General features: G+C 42.3%; 1 protein-coding gene across 1 annotated transcript in view; it reads left to right on the forward strand.

The window, feature by feature from the left end:
• The window catches only part of CHAT (choline O-acetyltransferase), a 49,670-nt gene extending 31,066 nt beyond the window's left edge, over positions 1–18,604 (forward strand). Inside the window, exons 12-15 of the mRNA XM_083502608.1 lie at positions 3,769–3,910; positions 7,736–7,798; positions 12,169–12,306; positions 16,868–18,604. Coding sequence (XP_083358734.1) covers positions 3,769–3,910; positions 7,736–7,798; positions 12,169–12,306; positions 16,868–17,137 — 613 coding nt within the window. The 3' untranslated portion in view covers positions 17,138–18,604. The remainder of the gene's footprint in view (positions 1–3,768; positions 3,911–7,735; positions 7,799–12,168; positions 12,307–16,867) is intronic.
• Positions 18,605–23,725: the final 5,121 nt, after the last annotated feature.

Genomic DNA, 23,725 nt, shown 5'->3' on the forward strand with positions numbered 1-23,725 from the left:
TGCGTCATCCCAAAGCTCTTAAACTTTCCACGATCTCCTTAAAACATGCTTTTGGTTAGAAATTATCTCCACACAGTCTTAAATCATCAGCTTAGGTCATTTAAGTGGCATTTCTGACTTGTGGGGGGGGATTCTTGGTTAATCACATAAAGAAAAGAAAAGAAAGTTCCCCCCCCCATCCCGTCCCGTTGACGACATACCGAGCCTTGCTGTGTCTTCTCATGATATATTCCTGTTTATCCGACCTGTCTTCTTTCTCAGAGATCTCTTCAATTAGCAGTCTTTACTCCCCATTCTTCCTTGAAATATGTGCATTTGCTTCCACCTAATTGTTTCTTTTGAAGTTGCTGCAGCTAGAGGCGCGAATCAGTGTCCAGGAGAGCCGAAATCCACACAAGGGCTTTCTGCCTAGTGCCCCCACCCCCTCGAGTTCGGGGGTGGTATAGGGCAAAGCAGGCAAGGGCAGTCCCCCCACTCGCTTGGGGGGGCAGGGAGGCTGCTAACTCCCATCACAGCCTCTTAAATTACCTCGTGTGGGTCGGAGAGATGTTATTGTCGGCCATCTTCCAATGCGCCCCTAGTGGCCCCCCATCAGAGCCTTTTCTCATGACCCAGGGACCCCACCTTCTTGCTCACCTTTAGGAGAGTGAGCGTCAAGCTAGAAATTGTTCACACTCTTAGTAACTGTGTGAATGGTTATGTAAGTATAAATTGCAGGTTTGGGGGAAATGATAATCAAGACTGGGACAGTGGGACGCTAGCAGTGGGTATACTTATTTAACCCTTTATCTCCCTTGTTTCCGATCTTTACCAGCCATTTGCACCAGGAGGAAAGCTCCCACTAGTGGCAATGGGCACTTTCTTCTTCATGCAAATAGCAGGCATGCAGGACCCAATCCAGATCAAGACCATCATGGGGGGTCTTCCATCAGGATTTAATCTGGATTGGCGGGGAATGGGGACTCAAACCTACAGTTTACACTTAAAGACATTCTTCATACAAATGTATCATCTAGGTTGGCCCTGAGATGAATATCTGTTTCCATCAGATATTCAGGAAGGCCAAGGTTATGCTGCCACCAGCATTTTGGGACACAGAGCACAAAATAAGAGAGCTAATATTTGTCTCTGTCTCTCCCTGCCCTCCCGCCTGACATCTGGGTCAAGCCTGACATCCAGGAAGCCTTGAGATCACGGGTGGAGACACACAGTCTGAGAGAACATTATAATTCATCCTTGCTCATCTTTGGAGCACCAAGTAGAATGACAGAATAGAGGTTGTGTTAGAGAAGCATCTTGGTGCTGTGGTGTTTGAACCTGGCCATCCTGGGTGTTAAATGCTGGGTCTAATTATGATGGTTACGAAATGCAAGCAAGAAATGCAAGCAGAAGGTCTACCTCCCCTTCCTCTTCCTGCTTCTTGCATTTGGTCCAAGTTCATCTCTCATCAGATGCCTCTATTGTACTGATCACTATTAATTTTATTCCACACCACCTTGGGAACCAATTGGTTGAAAGGGGGAGGTATATCAACACACAAGATGCAAACAAGCAAACAGATAGGATAACTGAACAAATGATCCTCCCTCCCCTTGGCCAGCTTTTGCTACACCTGTCTTCGGTCAGTCTGCTTCCAGTGTGCAGATCAGTTCCCAACTACCACCTTCCTGTTGCCCAATCAAACCAACCTCACGCCCCTCTGAAAAGGGCAGCCCTCTGTGGCATTTCCTTCCTTCTCTGCATAAACTGTAGTACAACCTAGGCCTTGGCCTAATGTCATTACATGGTGCATTTCCCCACCTCTGATCCACTTCCTTGGCTGTTGCTAGCAGCAGTGCTGGATTTAGGGCAGTGAAAATAGTAGTAGTAGTAGTAGTAGTAGTAGTAGTAGTAGTAGTAGTAATTTCCCCAGCCACTCTGGGTGGCTCCCAACAGAATATTAAAAACATGATAAAACATCAAACATTAAAAACTTCCCTATACAGGGCTGCCTTCAGATGTCTTCTAAACGTCAGGTAGTTGTTTATTTCCTTGACATCTGATGGGAGGCTGTTCCACAGGGCGGGCTCCACCACAGAAAAGGCCCTCTGCCTGGTTCCCCTGCACAGGGAGTCAAGCCAAGGGGGCACCAAACAACAACAACAACAACACCACAGGTGCCTACTGAGAAGATCCAAGCAACTGTACCAAAAAGAATTATTGTGAAAATAAGAATTGGGGGGGAGGGTGTCCTCACTCAGGGTGCCATTTTACCAAAGTAAAATGGTCATACCAATAAGTAGCTGTCCAACCACTTCCAGCCTCCTAGTTGTGGTGCAGCCAGGAAGGAAACAAAGCCCCCTCTGCAGTGAACAAGCAGAAGAGTAATAGGCCCTAATTAGCAGACAACTCAGAGTATATAGATGCAGATTATCCTCATTGCCATTAGAATCTGAAGAGTAGCAAACATTCCCTGCTTAAAGCATCATGAATTTAACTGGGAAATTAAATGAGGTGCCCTGGAGCCATGTAAAAAAGAAAGGGGGGGACAGCTTTGCTAGACAGCAAACATTTATCAGCATAGTGTTAAAGAAAAAGGGGCATGTGAAGATGGAGGTGAACAAAGGGCATTCTACAAAATTAAGGTGCTTAGCTGCTGCTCTGTGACCCAGCCAGGTTTGCTTTCAGTGTAGATAAATGGCTTTGGAATTCTCTTTAGTAAATTAATCTAAAGAGTGGGGTAGGGAGCAACATACACATTCCCTTGGAGCCTTCTCTGTGTTGCTTTTCAGCATGGGATCTTAACGTGAAACAGCAAGCTTTTCCACCCGGTTGATCAAATCAGGCCCTGGCCTCATTCTAGCCTTGGTAGGGCAGCACATTCCTTCAACTGCAAGCCTCAATGCCACAATAACAATGTGATATCCTATCTCTGTGCAATAGACTCTGAGGAGGAAAGATAGTTGTGCCTGTAAATTGGTTCGATGTGTCCTTCACTGTAAGCTAAGGACCAACATTGCCTCGACCAAGTGCCATCTGTCAACCACAACCTGGAGGACCCCACAGTGGAGGAAATACAGATGTGATAACTGCAGCTAGAGTGTCTATAGATACTATGCTTTAACTTTAAGGCCATTTCACACATTCCACTGCAACAAGCACATATTCACAGCTGGATTATGGAATTCAGTGTCACAAACTGTGATGACAGCCACCCGTTTAGATGGCTTTTAAAAGAGATTATACACAGCTGCCGATAGACCAATTGCTCATGAATATGTCACATTCACAATTGTCACATTCATATTTTCCATTGTTAAATAAACTTCTGAAAAATATACCGCCCTAGTTTACACACTATAGTAAACCATAGTTAATGATTTAACTAAATACAGTATGGTATTGTTTTTCTCTATTGAATTGAAATAAAAAGAGTTGCCATCCCACAAGCCAATGATGAATCATGCCGTGATTTCATTATGTAGCACAAATGGCATATTCCTTGAGCTTACAACAAGCAAACAGCTTTACTAGCCCTGTCGTCAGACATAAAGGATTTCTTGGCTAGTACCGCATTAACCAAAATGAATTCAGCCATATGTGCATCAATCTTGTCGTTTAAAAGGGGGGTGCCATGTCTAGCCTTTGTCTAGAACTCTATTAGCATAAACATGAAATATTATGCCAAATAAAAGTCAAGGCTGCAAAACGAAAACCCGGAGAGCCTATTTTTATTTCATACCATCACCCCCCGCTAAAATCGCTATATGTATTTCACCATGCCTGTAGATTATACGGGAGACTTGTTCCCACCTATGAAAGCGCTTCCATACGGCGGTTTGAAGAAGGAAGAGTAGACAACATCCGATCTGCGACTCCCGAAGCTTTAACTTTTGTCAAAGGAATGATTGATAAAAAATCATCTCTGCAGGTAAGAGTATTTACACACACCCCTTTATGCTGTTATATCCTGCAGGAACAGGGCCAACTCTAGATTTGCAGAGGCGGGGCTTGAATAAGATGTCCTTAGTAAGACTCCTCTGAATGAGACCACTCTCACCACTCCTCTCTCTCTCTGGCCCTGCTCCTGCTCAGTTCCTGTAGAAGGGCCATAGCTCACTGGGAGAGAATGTGCCTGGCATGCAGAAGGTGAAAGGTGCAATACCTGTCATCTCCAGGTAAAGTTGGGAATATGTCCTGTAAGGAACTTTAGAGAGCTACTGCTGCTCACGTTTCTAAAATGGACAAAGGGATGGGGACTTGGAGGTCCACAAAAAAACAACAACGCTTTGGGCATCACAGCAGAGTACCACTTGGATGTGTCAGTTTTTAATAATAAATAACTTGAGGAAAAGTTTTTAAATGACAGTTGTGGCAGTTGGGAACCCACAAAAAAATCAGAGTACTTACTTTGCCAAATCTTTATTAGGCATTACAAGTATAGGCCATCATAAAACATATAAAGTTTTAAAATATATACAAATAAACAGCCATGCATAATACGTAGTAACAAGAATTTTCATTGGAATTTCTTCCCGCTAAATGGTGCCATTTGCCACTCTAAGAGATATTATTGACAAATACTCAGCCCCCCCTTGCAGTTAAAAATTGGAGTCTGCCTGTGGTCCTCAGATTAACCAACCCTAAATTAAAGGATCCAGCTGGCAAAGCAATGAGATTGTTGTGATAGATTGCCCATAATTTTTGGAAGCAAATTTGAGCTTTTAATTTGACTTCAGATTTGGCCGCACCAATTTTGTAAAGGGTGTGTTTTGTTTTTCGTTTTTTTTTAAGGGTGACTTGAAGAGTTGGCAGCTTCCACACAGTGCAGCTGCCCACATTGCACTATCATGAAGGGATGGCCCACGTCATGATGCCTCTTGCCATAGTGGGTTTTCCATCCCTCAGAGAAAGGTGTGCACCTTTGTTAAAAAAATCAAAGGAGGGCACTCTCAATTTGTTTGATATCGTAATGGAAAAAGATGCTTTCGTTTTCATTGTCCAAATGACCAAATTTTGGTCAAGGAGATAAAGAACTACACAATTTTTAGAGGACATGTGAAGGCAGCCCTGTATTTGGAAGTTTTTTTATGTTTGATGTTATATTGTGTTTTTTATATGTGCTGGAAGCTGCCCAGAGTAGCTGGGGCAACCCAGGCGAATGGGTGGGGTATAGTGATAGTAATAGAAATAGTAGTAATAGTAATAACATGATAACCAAATTAATTTAGAAGCCGCTGCAAATCCACATAAGTTCCAGTGTGTATAGGCCCTGGATTGCCTTTTAAACTTTTAGTAAGGGGCAATGTAGGGGTGCGGGTGGTGCTGTGGTCTAAACCACAGAGCCTAGGGCTTGCCGATTGGAAGGTCAGCGGTTCGAATCCCTGCGACGGGGTGAGCTCCCGTTGCTCTGTGCCAGCTCCTGCCAACCTAGCAGTTTGAAAGCACATCAAAGTAGTTAAATAGGTACCGCTCTGGCGGGAAGGTAATCGGCATTTCCGTACGCTGCTCTGGTTTTGCCAGAAGTGGCTTAGTCATGCTGGCCACATGACCCGGAAAAACTGTCTGTGGACAAACGCTGGCTTCCTTGGCCAGTAAAGTGAGATGAGCGCCACAACCCCAGAGTCGTTCGCAACTGGACTTAACTGTCAGGGGTCCTTTACCTTTAAGGGGCAATGTACACACAACAAAGAAAAGCAGTGGTTTGGAGTCTGCAATTCTAAGCAGAAAAGGGAAAAGGGAAAAGAGGGATGAACTCTTTGCCTATCTGGCAATTTTCAGCTCAAAATCACATCAACCCAGCTGCTTCCCCCACCCTTCCACCCCACCCTCTTCACATCGACATAAAGCTCGAGAAACAAACGTACATCTGGAATCCTACAGGGGGAAATCAGCTTGGAGAGCCATTTCAGTGTGGGAAAATGGTAGGCAGGCAAGCAAAGAATTAAGCACCCACTCGCAGCTCTCGACTGCAACGTCCCAAAGATGCTTTTCTTCGCGAACAAACAAAAAGTCTGCCAAGGCACACATTTGCGTGAAGTGTGCCCTTCACCCCTAAGGAAAGCAATTCAGTGGTGCTTGCAGTACAAATGAGCACAGCAGGGAGCTCAGTGGGCCAATTCTGTACCTTCTCCCACTATATTTTTTCCCTCTGAGGTAATTATCCCATCTCACCTCATAGCATTTGAACTCGTTAAATCCTTCCAGCTACAGATGCAATATACTTTAGTGTTTCTTTTCAACATTTTGACTTCCTTTTTGCAGCTGAAGACAATAGGGGGTTTTGGGGGGGGCGACTCAGAGGTGTAAAAGAGACTCTGTCACCCTCACTGGTTTTGCCCAGGTGTTTTCTCTGACCCAACAGACCTGGTGCATGTTTGAGAAGCTCCCAGAAAATATGAGAAAAGTGCAAATGGAGAAGACAGTGGGATGAGTGTGCCACATGCCATGGCGATAGTGCCTTTGCCATCCCACTTGTAACTCTGAAAAGCCTCAGTTTTTGAACGTCTCAAAAGTCAAATGTTTCCGTTTTCAAACGCTGAAAACCCAGAAATCAATGCTTCCGTTTTTCAACACACCTCAGAAGTCAAATGGCTTCCGCTGAGTTTGTTTCAAATTTTTTCTATTGAATTTGCAGGCCGCCCTTTGTGCCTTGGTTTTCGAACATTTCAGAAGGCAAACAGTCTTCTGGAATGGATTATGTTCGAAAACCAAGGTACTGCTGTACATGTTAGGGCTGATGCTAAAAACAGTGGACCACCATCATCTGTTCCACCTGCCCCTGTTAATATTTGGTAATGTTACATGAACCCCAGTTTCCAAGCAGTGAAAGACCTCAGGGGAGCCATAACATACACTGGGCTTGGTTTCCTTAGACAATGTCACTGGAGACCTTGCAAAACTCAGTTGTAACTTCTCAGCAAAAGTAAGAATCCAATGCATTCTAAGTAACCACCACACAATAACTATTTGGGATAGCAAAGGATAGGGATGGGGAACCAATTCAATTCAGTTCACATTTAAAGCTGAATGTATAAAATTTGCACTTCCAAAGCAATATGAGAACCAAAACACAGCTATCCTTCAAAATGCACACTTATCCAGATTTTGTGATACAGTTGTCCAACCAACTTGTGTTCACAAAAATGCATCAGAGAGAGGGGAAATGTCCATAAAAAGTAATATATTTGCATTAGGTTTACTCAAATGCATGTATGTTTGATAGGTTTACATGGAAAATCCATTAAAATATTTTAATAAATATATTAGTGAAAGCAACATACAAAAATGCATTATATTACTGGAAAATGCGTTCAGAAATGTGTACATTCTCCTGCTTATTAGGATAAATTTGCACAAAAACGCTGAAGAATTTTCATGAAGATTGCATTTTTTAAAAATAGCTACCGAAATGTGGCGAACTGAAAGTAAGATTGGACAAATGAGAATGAGAGTGATTTTTATTTGCTTGTCTACTGCTTGTAAAGGCTGCATTCAATCCATGGGCATAGCTGAGGAAGGCTAGGGGGCAGCTGCCCCCTCCCAAATCAATAAAATCAATACAAATCTGAGGTTCTGCCCCCCAAAAAAACCCTGCCCCCCAACAAAAGACTGCACCCCCTAACAACAATCCTGCCTACACCCATGATTCAATCCACTATCTTTAATGAAATTTGTGTAATCTAATAGTAATAGTACTTTGGTTACAAAGCCTTCTGCCAGTTTATTATTTCTAAATATTTCTTTTTGCCTATAGGACTCTGAGAAAATGCAACAATTTAAGGATGCCATAGCAGCTCAGACAAATTACACTATTTTGGTAAGCAAAACGTTGTCTTGATAAAACTCAGTTGTTTGGCATGCCTAACCATGAAATTAATTTATTCTTCAAAAGTCAGTAGATTAAAAAATGGAGCACAATACTGACAAACATCCTATATGTTTCCACAAAATGTAGAGCATACAGACCAAAGAAAACAGTCCTCCATCTTTACCAGATTTGGAATGTGAGCTGGGTCTTTTTCCCTGTGTGGAGATCCACCCTTGGTCTATTGAAGTAGCTGGATCATTATTTGCACACTGAATAATAGGGTGACAATGAATGCTTTCTTCTTGTCAGTTATCAAAATAAACAATGATTCTCACAAAAGCCATAATGACCAAACAATCTAATCTAATTGAATCTAGTTTAAATGGTTAAGGTATTCTTGAATTTTCAGATTCAGTTTCGCTGTCAAGATCTCATTAGCGGGGTTGGGGGGATGGGTGCAAAACAGCATCAATCAATGTTTATTATGGCAAACAGCCAGCATATATATATATATATATATATATACACACACACACACACACACACACACACACACACATATTAGTTATAATTCAGTCCCACTGAAGTCAATGTGAAATGTTATGTTAGTAATGACTAACTGAAGACTTGTTCATTTCAGTGAGATATGTGTGCAACTAGCTTAGTCTAACTCTTCCCCTAAATTTATATATTGCACCTACATAGGATATCCAAGGGGTCTCCCATCCTGGAGACTGTTTGAGTCATCCCTCACTTAGCTTCAGCGGTACAGCATCACTTGATCTCAGATCATCCTCTTAATCCAGTGGTGGCCAAACTTGGCCCTCCAGCTGTTTTTGGACTACAACTCCCATCATCCCTAGCTGAAAGGACTAGCGGGTCAGGGACGATGGGAATTGTAGTCTCAAAACAGCTGGAGGGCCAAGTTTGGCCACCACTGTCTTAATCCCATGATTGGCATGCTAATTAATGGATGACAAATCTCTTGTGCTTCAGAGTTAGGTTGGGATGCAGACTGAAATAAACTAATAATTAATAGTACATCCTTGAGTAGACTCAGGAATTTAATTCTCAGAGACTAGATGTAAATTTCCCGGCAGCTTTGATCATTTATATTTCCTAATTACTTTTAAAGTAGCACACTTTGAAACATTTGTGTAGCTCATCAGTTGGGGTGTGAAGGATGACAGAGCCTGAATTGCCAACTTTTGAACTTGCTTCCACTGCTGGGCCTTTAACAGCCACTTGATCTGCTGCAGCAGTTAGTAGGAGCTTTATTATTTATTTGCAAGCATTTCTGAAGATGGACGATAAAACGTCCTTCATATGAAGTAGCACAAAATATACCACAAATTGGTAGATTGGATTAATACATCACAACATCTGGCTTCCGTTCAAAGTGAAGAACAGGAAAGCCACAGCTGGTTTTCTTTCTGGCCCACTGACAACCCAAACCCAAATAGGAAAAATACCCACCTCATTATTAACAACAACAAAATTCATCACAGAGTAATGTTATTTAGTTGTCCCTTTGTTAGAAAAACAGTGCTGCTAGATTACACTTGTCATCTTAAAAAAAAATAAAATTTAATAGTATATCCATCCCCCCACCCCTGCGTTGACTCACCTTTTATTTTGTAAGCTCAGCTTAGTCTTTCTCTTCCGACATGATATTAATCTATCTTGGAAAAACGTCGTGGGTCAGAGGCTTATAAATCATGTTGGATAGCAAAATATTTCCATTGATCCTTCAGTCTGTTCCTCTTGATGGGGTAGAACTGATGGTGACCAGTCTTAGGTTTTATGATCTTTTCTCAAAAGTCATTTAATATGTGCACCAGTGGACATGCCAGTATTAGTCTCCAGGGTGTAAGTTTTCCAAATGAGGCATGAAAGGTTAATTCATTCCTTGGCCTTAGCATCATCCATCTAAGACATTAGCAAAGGAAACCACCATTTTGCTTAGCTGGAACCCTCTTCTTCTCCCTTCCTCAATTCTGTGAAACTGGACATTTAGATTCTGCCTCTGCCACAAACTCATTACATGGCCCAAGGAAAGCTACTGCCTCCCACTTTCAGACCCCTCTCCGTAAACTGAGAATAATAACCCCAAACCCTACTTTATAGGGTTGTTGTAAATATTACTGTTACGGTGTATTTACTTTTTGTAAATGCTCACCTTGGGCCACCATACGCTACCTTCCAGGGTTGTTGTGCAGATTAAATAGCGAAGGGCAGAACCACATTGCTCATTGGAGGAAAGGAAGCAAAGGCAGATCTAGGGGAGCGTTAACAGTGCCATCACACCAGGCACAGAACTTCTGGGGTGCCACAACTATGGCATCCAACAGAAGGTGGGAGACAGGGGGTGCCGGATTTTGGCATCGCACAGGGCCCCACTGAAATTTGAGACACCAAATTCCGCCACCGAGGGCAAGGTATAATGATGTTGTTGTTTTATCGTTTAGTCATGTCCGACTCTTCATGGCCCCATGGACCAGAGCACGCCAGGCACTCCTATCTTCCACTGCCTCCCGCAGTTTGGTCAAACTCATGCTGGTAGCTTCGAGAACACTGTCCAACCATCTCGTCCAACCATGAGACCCCTTCTCCTTGTGCCCTCCATCTTTCCCAACATCAGGGTCTTTTCCAGGGAGTCTTCTCTTCTCATGAGGTGGCCAGAGTATTGGAGCCTCAGCTTCAGAATCTGTCCTTCCAGTGAGCACTCAGGGCTGACTTCCTTAAGAATGGATAGGTTGATCTTCTTGCAGTCCATGGGACTCTCAAGACTCTCCTCCAGCACCATATTTCAAAAGCATCAATTCTTCGGTGGTCAGCCTTCTTTATGGTCCAGCTCTCACTTCCATACATCACTACTGGGAAAACCATAGCTTTAACTATACGGACATAACTATACGGACATAACTATACTGATATAATGATAAATGAAATAAATACATACATACTTTCCCATTTCTTATGGACCTGTGCCTCTTCCTGTTATTTCTGCAGTTTTTCTGCTCTAACTCATCAATAGTTCCCCAATTTATTTCTAGGTGGAAACAAACCAAGTGGAAGGTAATATGAGGGAGACACCATTTCTCTTAGTGTGCTCACAGCAATGTTTAAATAGGTTTGGCAGGTTTTTGAAGCACTGTAACAACCTGTAAAACCTGTTTTAAACAGAGATGACCACAAGATCAGCTTGCATACCAGAAGCTATCATGCCTCACATATCACTGTTGGCTGTCTGAGGAGAAAATATTATCTGTCACCAGGCTCCTCAATTGAATATTTGATCAGGAGGGAGAGGAATCAATAACATGCACTAAATGTGGTGTTTGAACAAATTCTAACCTTAACTTGGAAAAAAAATTATTGGGGACATTTGTCATGTTTTAAAATTTTCTGCAACTCAGTAGGTTATACTTCTCTTACAATTATTTGGAATTTTATGTGAGAAATTAAGGAAGTGAACACTGTTAAAATACAAATTTAAAAGTGCTGAAGAGCTGTGAACACACATATATGTGATTTCCAGGGATAGTTACCTGAAAAAATGTGCAGTGCAGGTCTAGCGAGAAACTTCACTGAGTTTAGTGGGATGTATTCCCAGGTGTGTTTAGGATTGCAAACTTAATTTACTACTTTGAGTTTAGATTTGACTAATATTGTATCCATTCCAGTTGCCTGATCTACGTTGACATAGATGACGTTCCTTCAATGTGTTGCTAATTTTAGGAAACATTAGAAGGTAGGGGGTTTTGTCATGGGAAAAGTATAGAAAAGCAAACATTTCCATTGCGCATCGCCGACTGTCCGGTCACTCTCAGTACTGTAGCTCTGTGAGGGGTATAGGTTCTCTGAACAACTATCAACACCAGGAATTTTTTTCAGCTGGAACTCAGTTATGGCACCTCCCAGGTGGGCACCATTGCCATTATAAGTGAATGAGGGTTGCATTTATGGTGAGTTCTGGAACCTCTTTTTCAAGAAAAATAGCACTGCTCAACAAACCACAGTTCCCAGAATTCTTTGGGGGAAGCCATGACTATTTAAAGTGGGATGGCACTGGTTTAAATCCATAGTGCCAATGGGGCCACAGTGTGTAGGATCTGGAAGTGTGCTCTGAACCCACCAGAAACAATTGCAGGCAATAGTATATTACACTGATAGAGCTCTCCTTTATATGCTGACCTAAGTTCCAGTCAGTTCAGTGGGACATGCTGCCAGGTAAGTGAGCATTGAACCCAAACCAGAAATTGAGGGAATAATGAATCCCTCCCACTCCAACTAAGCAGCATGAAATTAAGTTCATTGGTACTGACATCCTTGGGGCATGTTCAGTTACAACCCATTCTATATGCTGTTTTGCCCAGGCTATTACAGGTATGGCAATAGACAACCACTTGCTGGGACTGCGAGAGATAGCCCGTGAACATTTCAAGGAGCTGCCAGACATATTTACTGATGAAACGTATTTGACAAGCAATCGATTTATTCTCTCCACCAGCCAGGTGAGCAAAATTCATATCGGGATTAGTCATAAAAAAGGAACCCCATTATTCTCGCCGTGACAGATGTTATGAATCAGTGACAACCTTTTGACATATGTTGTGGAGGTTTAGTGACTCCGGCAGCACTTCCAAATGCCTCGGGGGTTCTTGTCCCTTTCATTTTTGACAACCAAAATTAATAGCCCAGTGGCAACAAAAAGCTAAGAGGGTGAAGTCTAAGAGATGGGCAAACCGTGGTCCACAGACCTGATGCTTTCCACAAAGAAGAGCCCAGATGGATCAAAGCAAAGGCCTCTCTGGTCAAGCTACATAGTCACATGGTGGCCAACCAGGTGCCCATGGGAAGGCCACAAGCAGGACGTGAATAAAGCAGCCTTCACGCACTCATGATCACCAGGAACTGATATTCAGAGGCAGATCCCCTGAAATAGCAGGTGTAGTACAGTCGTACCTTGGAAGTCAAGCAGAATCCATTCCAGAAGTCTGTTCGACTTCCAAAACATTCGGTGTTATGTACTGAGTTGAATAGGATCCAAAATGCAGCAGTCTGATTGGTCCTAGAACAATGCAGCAGTCTGATTGGTCTGCAGGAGCCACCCAATCCAGCTCCAGACGGAAGTGAATCCACAACCTGTTTGGCCTACAGGAGAATTCTGGAATTAGCCAATCACATGCAGCCCATTGTGTAAATAATGTATATAAAGCAGATACTTTGGGGAAACATTCATTCCTCCTCACCACTATGAGCTGAATAAAGAGCATGAAATCCACTCTAGACTCTGAGTATATTTCATTCGGAAACCAAAGAGCGGCTTCTGATTGGCTGAAGGAAGCTCCTGCAGCCAATCGGAAGCCACAGAAGCCTCATTGGACATTCGGCTTCCGAAAATCATTCGAAAACTGGAACACACACTCATGGGTTTTGATCGTTTGGGAGCTGGTTTGTTTGGGAGCCAAGGCATTTGAGATCCAAGGTACAACTGTACACAGTTGCCATGACTAGTCATCATTTGTAAACTACCAGATAAATCTGTTTTATCTAACTCATTCCTAAAGAAATGAAAGTGGTTTCCAAAACGTTGCATGGAAGAGAAAGTCCATATTTTGTTACATCACTCGGACTCCAAGAGGCACAGAAAGAGGCAGAGCTGCTTAATTTTGGACCGCTCCTCTGGAGAGCATCTGCCTCTCCCAATGGCAGGATAAGATAGTTTTATTCAAATGGGCTTTTGGTGGCTACAAGTTGAGTAGAATAGGGGTGGATATGCTTGTTTTTGTTATAAAAAACAAATCATATGACAGTCTTTGTCACATTAGATTTCAGGACAGCGTACAAAATAAAATCAAGACAATAAAACAAAAATAAAACAGCAGACAAGCCATAAAACAGACTGAAACTAACTTTGTTAAAATACCTGGGTATTTTGCCAGAGTCTTGGGGGATCACAATATTAGAGCCAGTCTAATGTCTTGTTTGGACAGAGCATATTATTTACCCACCCCAAGCACTACGGAAAAGTAGGCTAGCAGTCCAATTAATTAAATAAGGCTCTCCTTCTCTATCTCTTACACGCACTGCCAACTCGCTGAGTGTGCCTGGGTGTGTAAGTCCACAACAAAGAAACAGATCAGATTTTGAAACATCAAATATGATACGAGGACCACTTCCATTAAAGTCAATGGGACTCCACTGCTGTAGGAGAAAAGGGGGAAACACTCTCTCCTGCTGGCTCATTCCTACTGTTGAGAGCCCGATGGCTCATACATCAGTATTACTTATTGGTATCATCATTAAAGAAAGTGCTTTTAATTTTCAAAGTGCTGCATAGTCTCTTGTCTCATTCGTCTTCAAAACAACACTGTCATGTAAATAGGTCACTACTCTTTTCATTTTACAGACCGAGAATTGAAAATATAGATATATTCCTTCAAAGCCACCCACTAACTACATGATAAGTAGGAATTTTATCCTAGGCAACTATCCCTCAGCAGAAAGTTTGGGGACAAGAGAAACCAATTTCCATGGGCTCCTCCTAAACCTGAATTGCTAGCTGTATCCAGCATGCCCTCACCAAAATTTTCAAACTTTGTAGAAAAGGAGTCCTATAATAATTCCTATCTGCTGGATTTAAGCCGCAAAAAACACACAGCTGACCTCAGAAATCACCCATGCCCCTCTTTGCATTGTGCTCAGGACAAGCTCCAAGATGCAAAAGCCATTATTTAATCTGCAGACCGAGTGTGGCATTACAAGTTGATTAATTATCTGGGTTCTTTGTTTCTAAAATTGTAATTTCTACTGTTTAAATTAAAGCATTCTTCAAGCTACAAAACCCACCGGCATTTAGCAAGATCACATTTCTGTATATGCAGTAGCAATTTTAAAGACATATTTAATACACCTGAGATAATGAATTTGATGAAACTGTATGTCAGATATCTACAGCGCTTTTTTTCCTAAAAAAAATGTTTAGGGGTACTCTCATGTTCCTACTCATATTGAAATACTGCCCCTCAATGAGGCCAAACTTATATTCACAAAATGTTTAGGGGTATGCATACCCCTGTGTGTGTCCCCCCCCCCCAGAAAAAAGCAATACACACACACACACACACACACACATATATATATATATAGGCGGAAGACCTCTGGACTAAAAGGGGGTGGTGCTAATACAATGCACAAACACAACAGCCTTAATAAGTAATTGTATCCAGCCATGATGTCTGTGGCTTTTCAAATATGACAGAGTGTAACCAGAATACCACTACATAAATTCTCCAAGAAACTATCCATGGGCAAAAAAGTGAATCTGAATAGCTTCATAGCCTTCGGCTGTTGCACAGCAAATTTATCTGACAATTCTATGACTCTATTAGTGGGACTAATGGTCTGTCCTGTGCCATTAAAAAGCCAAATGTCATCTCTGAAAGCTTGAGTACAACAAAAAGCAGGAATGCATGGATTTCTGAACAAATAACATCTTCGCTTTACTAGGGAGCATTTTATCCCATTACAACATTATAGAATAATCAAAGCTTTAATTGGAGGGGGTGTGGATCCAGCTAAGCGATACCATCAGTGTGTACTGATTCTTAAGCTTCCTCCCAACAATAAATCTTTGAGATTTATGTAAGCCCTTCCAGTAAACTGAATGAAATCTCAAGTGCAGTTGGGTATTAAAACCACAGGAATACGGAAGCAATCTTTAACCACCAGTACAGTTCTTATTCAAAAGAGACAATGAGCAAAAGAAACAATGAGCACATTGTGCACATTTAAAGATCATACCTTTTTTTTACAAAGATAATCAAATCATATTGGGCAAGCTCTCTAGGCAAGATCAGAAACCCAAGAAGACTTTAGACTTGCTTTACTAGAACAGGTGCTACCTGCTCCCTTGACATGCGGCAAACTATATTTGAAAATCGGGGTTTCAAAAGCATTTTGTGGTGTGTGTGTGTGTGTGTGAGAGAGAGAGAGAGAGAGAGAGAGAGAGAGAGAGAGAGAGAGAGAGAGAGAGAGAGAGAGAGAGAGAGAGAGAGAGAGAGAGAGAGAGAGAGAGAGAGATATTTTCAAATTAAAACAGTAAAAAATTCCACTGGGCTTGTCTATGCATCTTGTGTCAGTCTTCAGATCCCTTTGGCTAATATTCTATAGCCTTTCAAATGTCTCTGTGGGAAGGGGGTGGTTATTGTTTTGCTGTTTTGATTTACTTGTTTTAATCCTGTGTTTTATTCTGTGAACCACCCTGAGATATTATGAAGGGTATTATTATTATTATTATTATTATTATTATTATTATTATTATTATTATTATTAAAATGTACCAAGATCATGCAATTGTATGTAAGAACAATTTTAAGCAATGGCCCAAATACAGGAAAAGATATTTCAATAAATACTAAATCAAGCAAAACTCTCTCCTTCAAACAGCAAAACTTGTGTCTGAGTTACCAACAGAAATAAGAGTCCGAGCAGGACCACTAAGAAACAAATTTGCATGTTTGTTTGGAGAAGTATGACACCTTTTTTAAAAAAACACCAAAGGGGTCACTTTTTGTGAAAAAATAGATTGGTTCATGCAATAAATAAAGAAGCTCTTTTTTAAAAAATCAACCAGCTGAATGAAGACTTAAGCATGCTCGTGGGCTTTGAGGAGCAACATAAAGTTGAGGCTTGGTTGGAAAACTTTGGAGTGAGGAATAAATTGGGCAGCCAGAGCCCCTCCGAACTTATAGCATCCTATGGGAGGTTATGGGTGGGTGGCTTACTGGAACCCTGAACAGGACCAGTGGGGGGCAGGTTAGCATATTCTGGAACCATTTATTGCAAGTCCCAATTGTAACTATTATTTTGCATTTCCTATACTCCTAGACTCAGAGGGCAAGATCTGAGCTATGTGACACTTTGTAATTCTTTACAATTACCAAGTTATTTCAACAGTACTTTTTTATTCGGCAAACCGCCCTGAGACCTCTGGGTAATAGAGCGGCATATATATTCAATAAATAATAAGAAAATAATGATACTTTAATGTAGCTTCATTTCTTTGTTCAGGTTCCAACCACCATGGGGATGTTCTGCTGCTATGGACCTGTGATTCCTAATGGCTATGGTGCTTGCTATAATCCACAGCCAGAGCACATATTATTCTGCATCTCCAGCTTTAAAGACTGCAAAGAGACCTCCTCCAGCAAATTTGCTAAAGCTGTGGGAGAAAGCCTCGTGGATATGAAACAGCTGTGCAACAAATGCAACTTGCCCAAGACAACCACTCCGACTAAACAAGGAACACCTTCAACACCTCGACCTGGCAGTAAGCACTAAGTGGCTGCATTCACACATAACACTGAGCTCTGATTTGTTTCAACCGTGGTTTGTTCAGCAACCCATGAGTCATCTCACAGATGAACAATCAAGCCACAACTTGTTTATCCAAAACTTTTCTAACTATACTTGCTAGAGCAGGCATCCCCAAACTCATCCCTCCAGATGTTTTGGGACTACAACTCCCACCATCCCTAGCTAACAGGACCAGTGGTCAGGGATGATGGAAATTGTAGTCCCAAAACATCTGGAGGGCCGAGTTTGGGGATGCCTGTGCTAGAGCATCTAGGATGGGCTAGCCAAACCAACCATGGTTAAGCAGGGCTGTTGAGTTCAGACATATTGCCAAACTATAATTGAAACAAGCCATGGTTCATAAGCCAAAACAAAACCACAGTTACTCTGCTGAGCTGGGTGCAGATGCCCAAACAAACCACACTTTGTCTAAGCAAACTATGGCTTAAGTGTTATGTGTGAACCATGTTATGTGTGAACCATGGCCCTAAGGGTGCAATGTCTTTCCTCCGTTTTGCAGCTGCTTCTTAAGGTAGAATGTTGTCACTGTACAAATGCAAGCTATAAAGACCCTATATATTGCAGGGAGGAGATTTATTTTATCTTTAGCTGTGGTCTCCACCAGTATTTATCAAGAAGAGAGTGTAAATGATCTAAAAAGCTGGTGTTTCAGTTCTGCAGAACACGACTGCTAATTATCAATCTGAGCTAGAATACAACTCATCTCCATGCTTGCTTAGAAATATCCAGTTATCAATAAGTAACATTTTGCGAAAGGTTGTGGCTGAAGCGCAGTGTATCGCCCAAGACATCCGTCATTGCTCAGAAGCCAAATTATTCATTGTTGAGTGTTCTGAGTCAAGGCTCCCAGCATGAATGTATGTTAGGGATGTGTTTTTGTCCTGCACATGTGATATGTGAAGCAACTCTGAGCCTTTTCTTTTCTTAGTGGTCACCCCAACATACCACTTGACCTCTCAGGAGACAACATGGTATTGTAGACAGCATCACGGTCATGGGTTGTGACTAGTTCCCATTGAGACTGGTGGGGTAGGAAGGCAGTGAAACCAAAAGGAGATGGAGCCAGAGCCAAAGGCAGGAAGATGGGCCTGGCTGAGGGCAGACTGATGTTGATGGAGCAATGCTCCACTCACCTTCATGAACCAGCCTCCACTGTCAGCCACAGAACTCAATGGGGTGACTTTGAGCCATTCACACCCTCTCAGCCTAACCTGCCACAGGTGTGGATACAAAGGGAATACTGTAACAGCATGCAAGACTGCACTAAGCTCCACAGAAGAAAGATGAGATAGAAATGCAAAAAGACTGTGGACATTTTGAAAATGCAAGGAGCTTCTATTAGATTATATTTTCCTTCAAACACACACACACACACACACACAAGCAGAGAAGTCCTGATGTGAACCGCCCTGAGATCCCCAGGTATAGGGCAGTATAATAATTATAATGATGATGATGATGTACCCAAAGGACCTTTCTGAACCACCTCATACAAATTAACTTACTAAACTAGCAGGCAGGTGAAAGTCTGCTAGAATAGCTCTCAGACCTCAGGTGGTACAGCATATATTTTTATATTTTTTGTCACTGTGGGTTTTAATTTTGTGTCATCATAGTTTTCATGGAGAGACCCCTATTGCTTCCTCTGACTTTGGTCCAGGGGGCTGCCCATCAGACTCTGTGCACAGACCGCTTGGAAGTGTTATGTCTGAGGTTTTTTGGCAGAGTGGGTTGAGAAGCTTCGGCGTCATCTTTCCCAGCTGCTAAGCTGCATGCAAGACTGGAATTTGTGGCAGCTTCAGAAGTGGTGAAGTTCCTCTTGCTGTCGGGTGCAGAGAAGTCTCTTGTACACATGCCGGTGCAAACCTACAGGGTCTTTCTTAAAAGGGTTCAGATGCACAGAGAATCTGCTTTGTATTCAAAACAGCCCAGGTTCAGGTCTTGGCATCCCCTGCCCCAAACCCTTGAGATCTCCTGTCAGTCAATTTAGGTGAAATTGAGCTAGATGGACCAATGGTCCAGTTTGGTATAAGACCAGTCCTTATGTTCATCCTGTGTTCTCTTGGCTGCATCCATTCTTTCTTTTTTTTAAATAAAAAATTTATTTCAATGCAAAATCATAACATCATAACAAAAATTACAAACATTGAATCCAAAATAATACTATACAACCAAGAAAGAAAAACAGAACACACACACCAAAGAAAACAAAACAAAAAAGCATACATCTACAAATAAAACCATATCATCATTCTAATTTAGTCATTACATACATATACACATATTGACTTCCTTCCTTTGTTCTAAGGCCTCAAAATTTTTACTCTTACTTATTGCTGTGTCTAATGTAGATTACTTCCATCTTTGTACTTTTTTACACAATTTTTCTTTTTCTTTAACCCTGTAAAGCATCATTCATTACATACCAATATGCTTACTCCAGAACAATGTTTTTTCATATACTCTTTAGCATATCCCCATTCTTTCAATAATTTCTGGTCCGATTGTCCCCTTCTGAATGCTGTGAGTCTTGCCAGTTTTATATATTCACAAAATTTAATTTGCCATTCTTTCATTGATGGTATTTTTCTCCCTTTCCAATTTTTTTTGCTATAAGCATCCTGGCAGCTGTCGCTGCACAATGGAATACTTTCCTTTGACTGTCGGGAATATCGTTTGTAATTATACCTAAAAGGAATGCCTCCGGTTTTTTACTGAAAGATATTTTAAACATCTTTTTGATTTCTTCATAAATTTCATTCCAGAATTGTTTAATAGGTCGGCATTCCCATCACATGTGAAACATTGTTCCTATTTCCTTTTTTGCATCTCCAACAGGTATTTGATTTTAATTTGTAAATTTTAATTTGGCTGCATCCATTCATGAACAATTTCATTGTCATCATCACCACTGTCCTCCTCCTCCTCCCCATCATTACTCTGCATCTTAAGATATCTCAGGACAGCCTGGTGCCATCTCAGTGTTTTGGACTACAACTCCCATCAACTCCAGCCACAGGCAGTGGGAGTTGTAGCCCAACACATCTGGAGGGTGCACCAGGTTGGCAAAGGCTCTCTTAGGATATGTCTGTGTGAAAATGTTCTGCTTCTGATCCCTGCAAGTCACCTGGAGATTTGTATCTATCTAACAGTTGATGCAGCTGACAATCTAAACTCAAGGGATATGTTGCCCTGTATAACATGGTGCATTTTTTCCCCTTGGGGTATCTTCTGAAACTTTCAGGTTTAGGGCTAAGGCTCAGATCTAGTAGCAGAATAAGCTCCAGCTACGTCCTAAACTCCGTAAATGGCAACATAGCTCACAATTAAAATTGGGTAACGGTGGAAACTTCAGAGTTGGGGATGCATCAAGCTATCTTTGAACCAGGTGGAATCAGTGTTTATATGGGATGCTATGTAACTCATCAATGTGCTGTCAAATGAAATGTGGCTGTTTTCTGCACATACTGTCTGAATACCCTTCTGTGAACATGCCAGGTCATGTAATAACTTGTGACGTAGTAGAGGTTTGTGGGTTTCATTTTTTTGTGGATTTCAGGGAATTGTTAGTGCTCAATAACTTCATTTAAAATTAGCTGTATTAGAGCAGTAGAACACAAGCTTATTCTGCAGCTTTGAAATATATAACCGCAGCATGTGTATCTATGCAAACTTAACAGTAGATTTACACAAGTGTCAGCTACAGAACTGCAGGATGGACCATCCACAATAAGCACGCTGAGCATTTCAATGGAGAGATTGAATTTAGAAATATTACGTGTGGGACCTGCAATAAAGATGTGGCATGGGGGACTCCTGTTCAGGGTTCCAGCCAGCCAGCCAACCAGCCAACCAACCAACCAGCCAACCAGCCAACCAGCCAGCCAGCCAGCCATGCCCTTTTCCTGGATATTCCATTCCATTCTCCTCTGGGTTTCCATTCCCCTCCCCAATAGCCAGTTATGTCCCCACTGAGCACACTCAGTTCCTTTTGGGGGTGTCCTAAAAATTGTACTTTTGCCAGCTTTGGGGTTCCCATAAGCCTGACTCCTCCCTGTTGTGTGCCAATGGTCCAAGGGCATTCAGAACCTGAACACTGGAAATTGAATGTCCTCCAAGCGAATTTAATTCCTCCTAGGAAATACTATTCCACATTCTTATTTTGCCTCCACTGAAGCCAAGAGTGTACTACTGCTATATACGGCTGGGTTTGTGTGAAGTGTCCTGGGAAAAGGCAGCATTTCTCCAGGGCATCTTCACATCACCGTAGGAAGTCACACATGCACAGTCTGGTCTGGTCCCCCCACCCTCCTGACTGATGGTGATATGTAGTAGACATAGTCCCTGATGTAGACTGGGGGTCCTGCATTTTAATTCCCTGATCATTCCTAAAGGTTACTGGATGGCCTAACCAGCCCCTCTCTCACCACTTGACTTATCCTACAAAGCAGTTGTTGCAAAGATAAAAACGAGGGAAGTCTATGAATGCTGTCCCAAGCTCCTTGGAGATCGGGCAAAAGAAAATATACAAGTCTTTCTCTCTTCTGGGTGGATCGCTGGAGGAACCCAGAAAAGCTGGAATGGCCTTTGTGTGTTGCATGGATTGGAAACGCCAAAGCACCAGCCCATGTTCCTAGGTACAGTGGTACCTTGGTTCTTGAACTTAATCCATTCTGGCAGTCCATTCGATGCCTGAAACTGTTTGAAAACCAAGGCATGGCTTCAGATTGGCTGCAGGAGCTTCCTGCACTCAAGCAGAAGCTGCCTCAGATGTTTGGCTTCCGAAAAACGTTCACAAACTGGAACACTTACTTCAGGGTTTGTGGCATTGGGGAGCCAATTTGTTCAATAACTAAGCCGTTCAAGAACCAAGGCACCACTGTACAACGTTTCACTTGAAGAACTCAAGTTTGCTGCAGTGCATGTATGTACACACGCAGAGCAAGTTAAAAGCCTTGTGGAAGATCATGAGAGCTTTTCTGAGTTTCCCATGGAAGATTCACCCTTGGAGACTAACAACAGCTTGGCGGGAGGTCACTGGAGTATATGGGGGAAAGGTTGTCCCCCCCCATATGTACTGCATGGCAGTTGCATCCACAAGTTAGTGTCATGTCTAGCTTGCCCCAATGCATAGCTAAAAGTGAAATAACTTTCTCCCATAGTGTCAGAATTTAGAAGCCCCCTGGACTTACTCAGGTGAGCTGTCTTCGTGGAGCTAATGATACAATACGAAGTGGCAATATGTCCCAAACTTTTTATAATGTGAGCATTATATTATATACCTAAAGTTACTATTTTAGTGATATTTTATTTTTATAACATAGTGTAGATTTATGGCAAATCTAAGGTGTATTTATAGTGTCTTTGTTTAGACTGAGCTATATGTTTTATGCTTTAAGGTCTACGAGTCGTTCTGATAGATGATATCAAAGTGAACTGTAGCCCAGCTATGATGAATCCAGAAAACAGTTTAAAATCTGTAGTCAATAAAAAGTATATCAAAGAAAAGACGTGTGGCTTTCATTTTGTACATGTGCTGTCGGGAACAAGCCAGCAATAAATCGCACGGTGGAAGTGAAGTTAACTCTTTATTAGAAGAAACAAGATCCACTCAGGAGTTCCAAGCCTAATGAACAGAACAACTGTTCTTGATGGGTCTTGCTGCCTCTGGGAGGCAATGTGGAGCTTGAAGGTCTCACAGCTGCCTAAGTCTCCTCCTTTCCTGGGCCTTTCCCAAGCAATCTGAGACTATGCTGGCATGCTGCCTTTGCTCCTCCCTCTTCATACCTCTCTTGGTCCTGGGACACCGGGGGGGGCGGAGCCTGTCACAGCGGGAAGGGGAGATACCCAGGCTTATTCATCAGCCTGACTCAACTCTTCCTCTTGCTCTCCCTCCTCTCCTGCTTCCACCTCTGCTTCTTATTCTTGACTTCTCTCTGCCACAGACTCTCCCTGCTCACCACGCCCTGTTACCTCTTCGGCTTCCAACACCTCCTCCTCCCAGGCATTCTCACTCTGACCACTCACTGTCATCCTACCACCAATCCCCAGGCTCTGAGCCTTCTTCCCTTGGAAGTTCCCCAGCTGATGCCTCCCACCCTTCCTCTGGGTCCAACCAGTCCATGACACTTGCCCTTTGCCACTAAGTGACCACAGTCTGTTCAAACAAGTATGAGCCCCAGCAATTTCCCCTTTCTCCCTCTGGAAATCAAATACCACCAGATGACAGGCTTCGGGGAATCGGCTTCCTCCTCCTAGGGCAGTAGATAAGCAGAACAAAGGAAAAGGAGTCTTCTTACCAGTTAGTAACTTTAATAACCACAGCGAGAAAACAAAGAACCTATCTCCTAGGAATGGCAGTGCTCCCAGTTAAGAATCCTACCCCCTATTAATCCACATCACTCCCACATCTTGTAATCTGAGCTTGTACCCTCTGTGCATTGTGTGCTTTCTGTTCTGCCACTTTCTCAGCTCTTCTAGACCTTGTGGAGAAGGATGAGTGCTTTCCAGAGACAGTAAATCTTTAACCCCCTCTCTCCCAGTGCTTCTTCT

Source organism: Podarcis liolepis (genome assembly GCF_965112155.1).
Source record: "Podarcis liolepis genome assembly, chromosome: 5".
Lineage (NCBI taxonomy): Eukaryota > Metazoa > Chordata > Lepidosauria > Squamata > Lacertidae > Podarcis > Podarcis liolepis.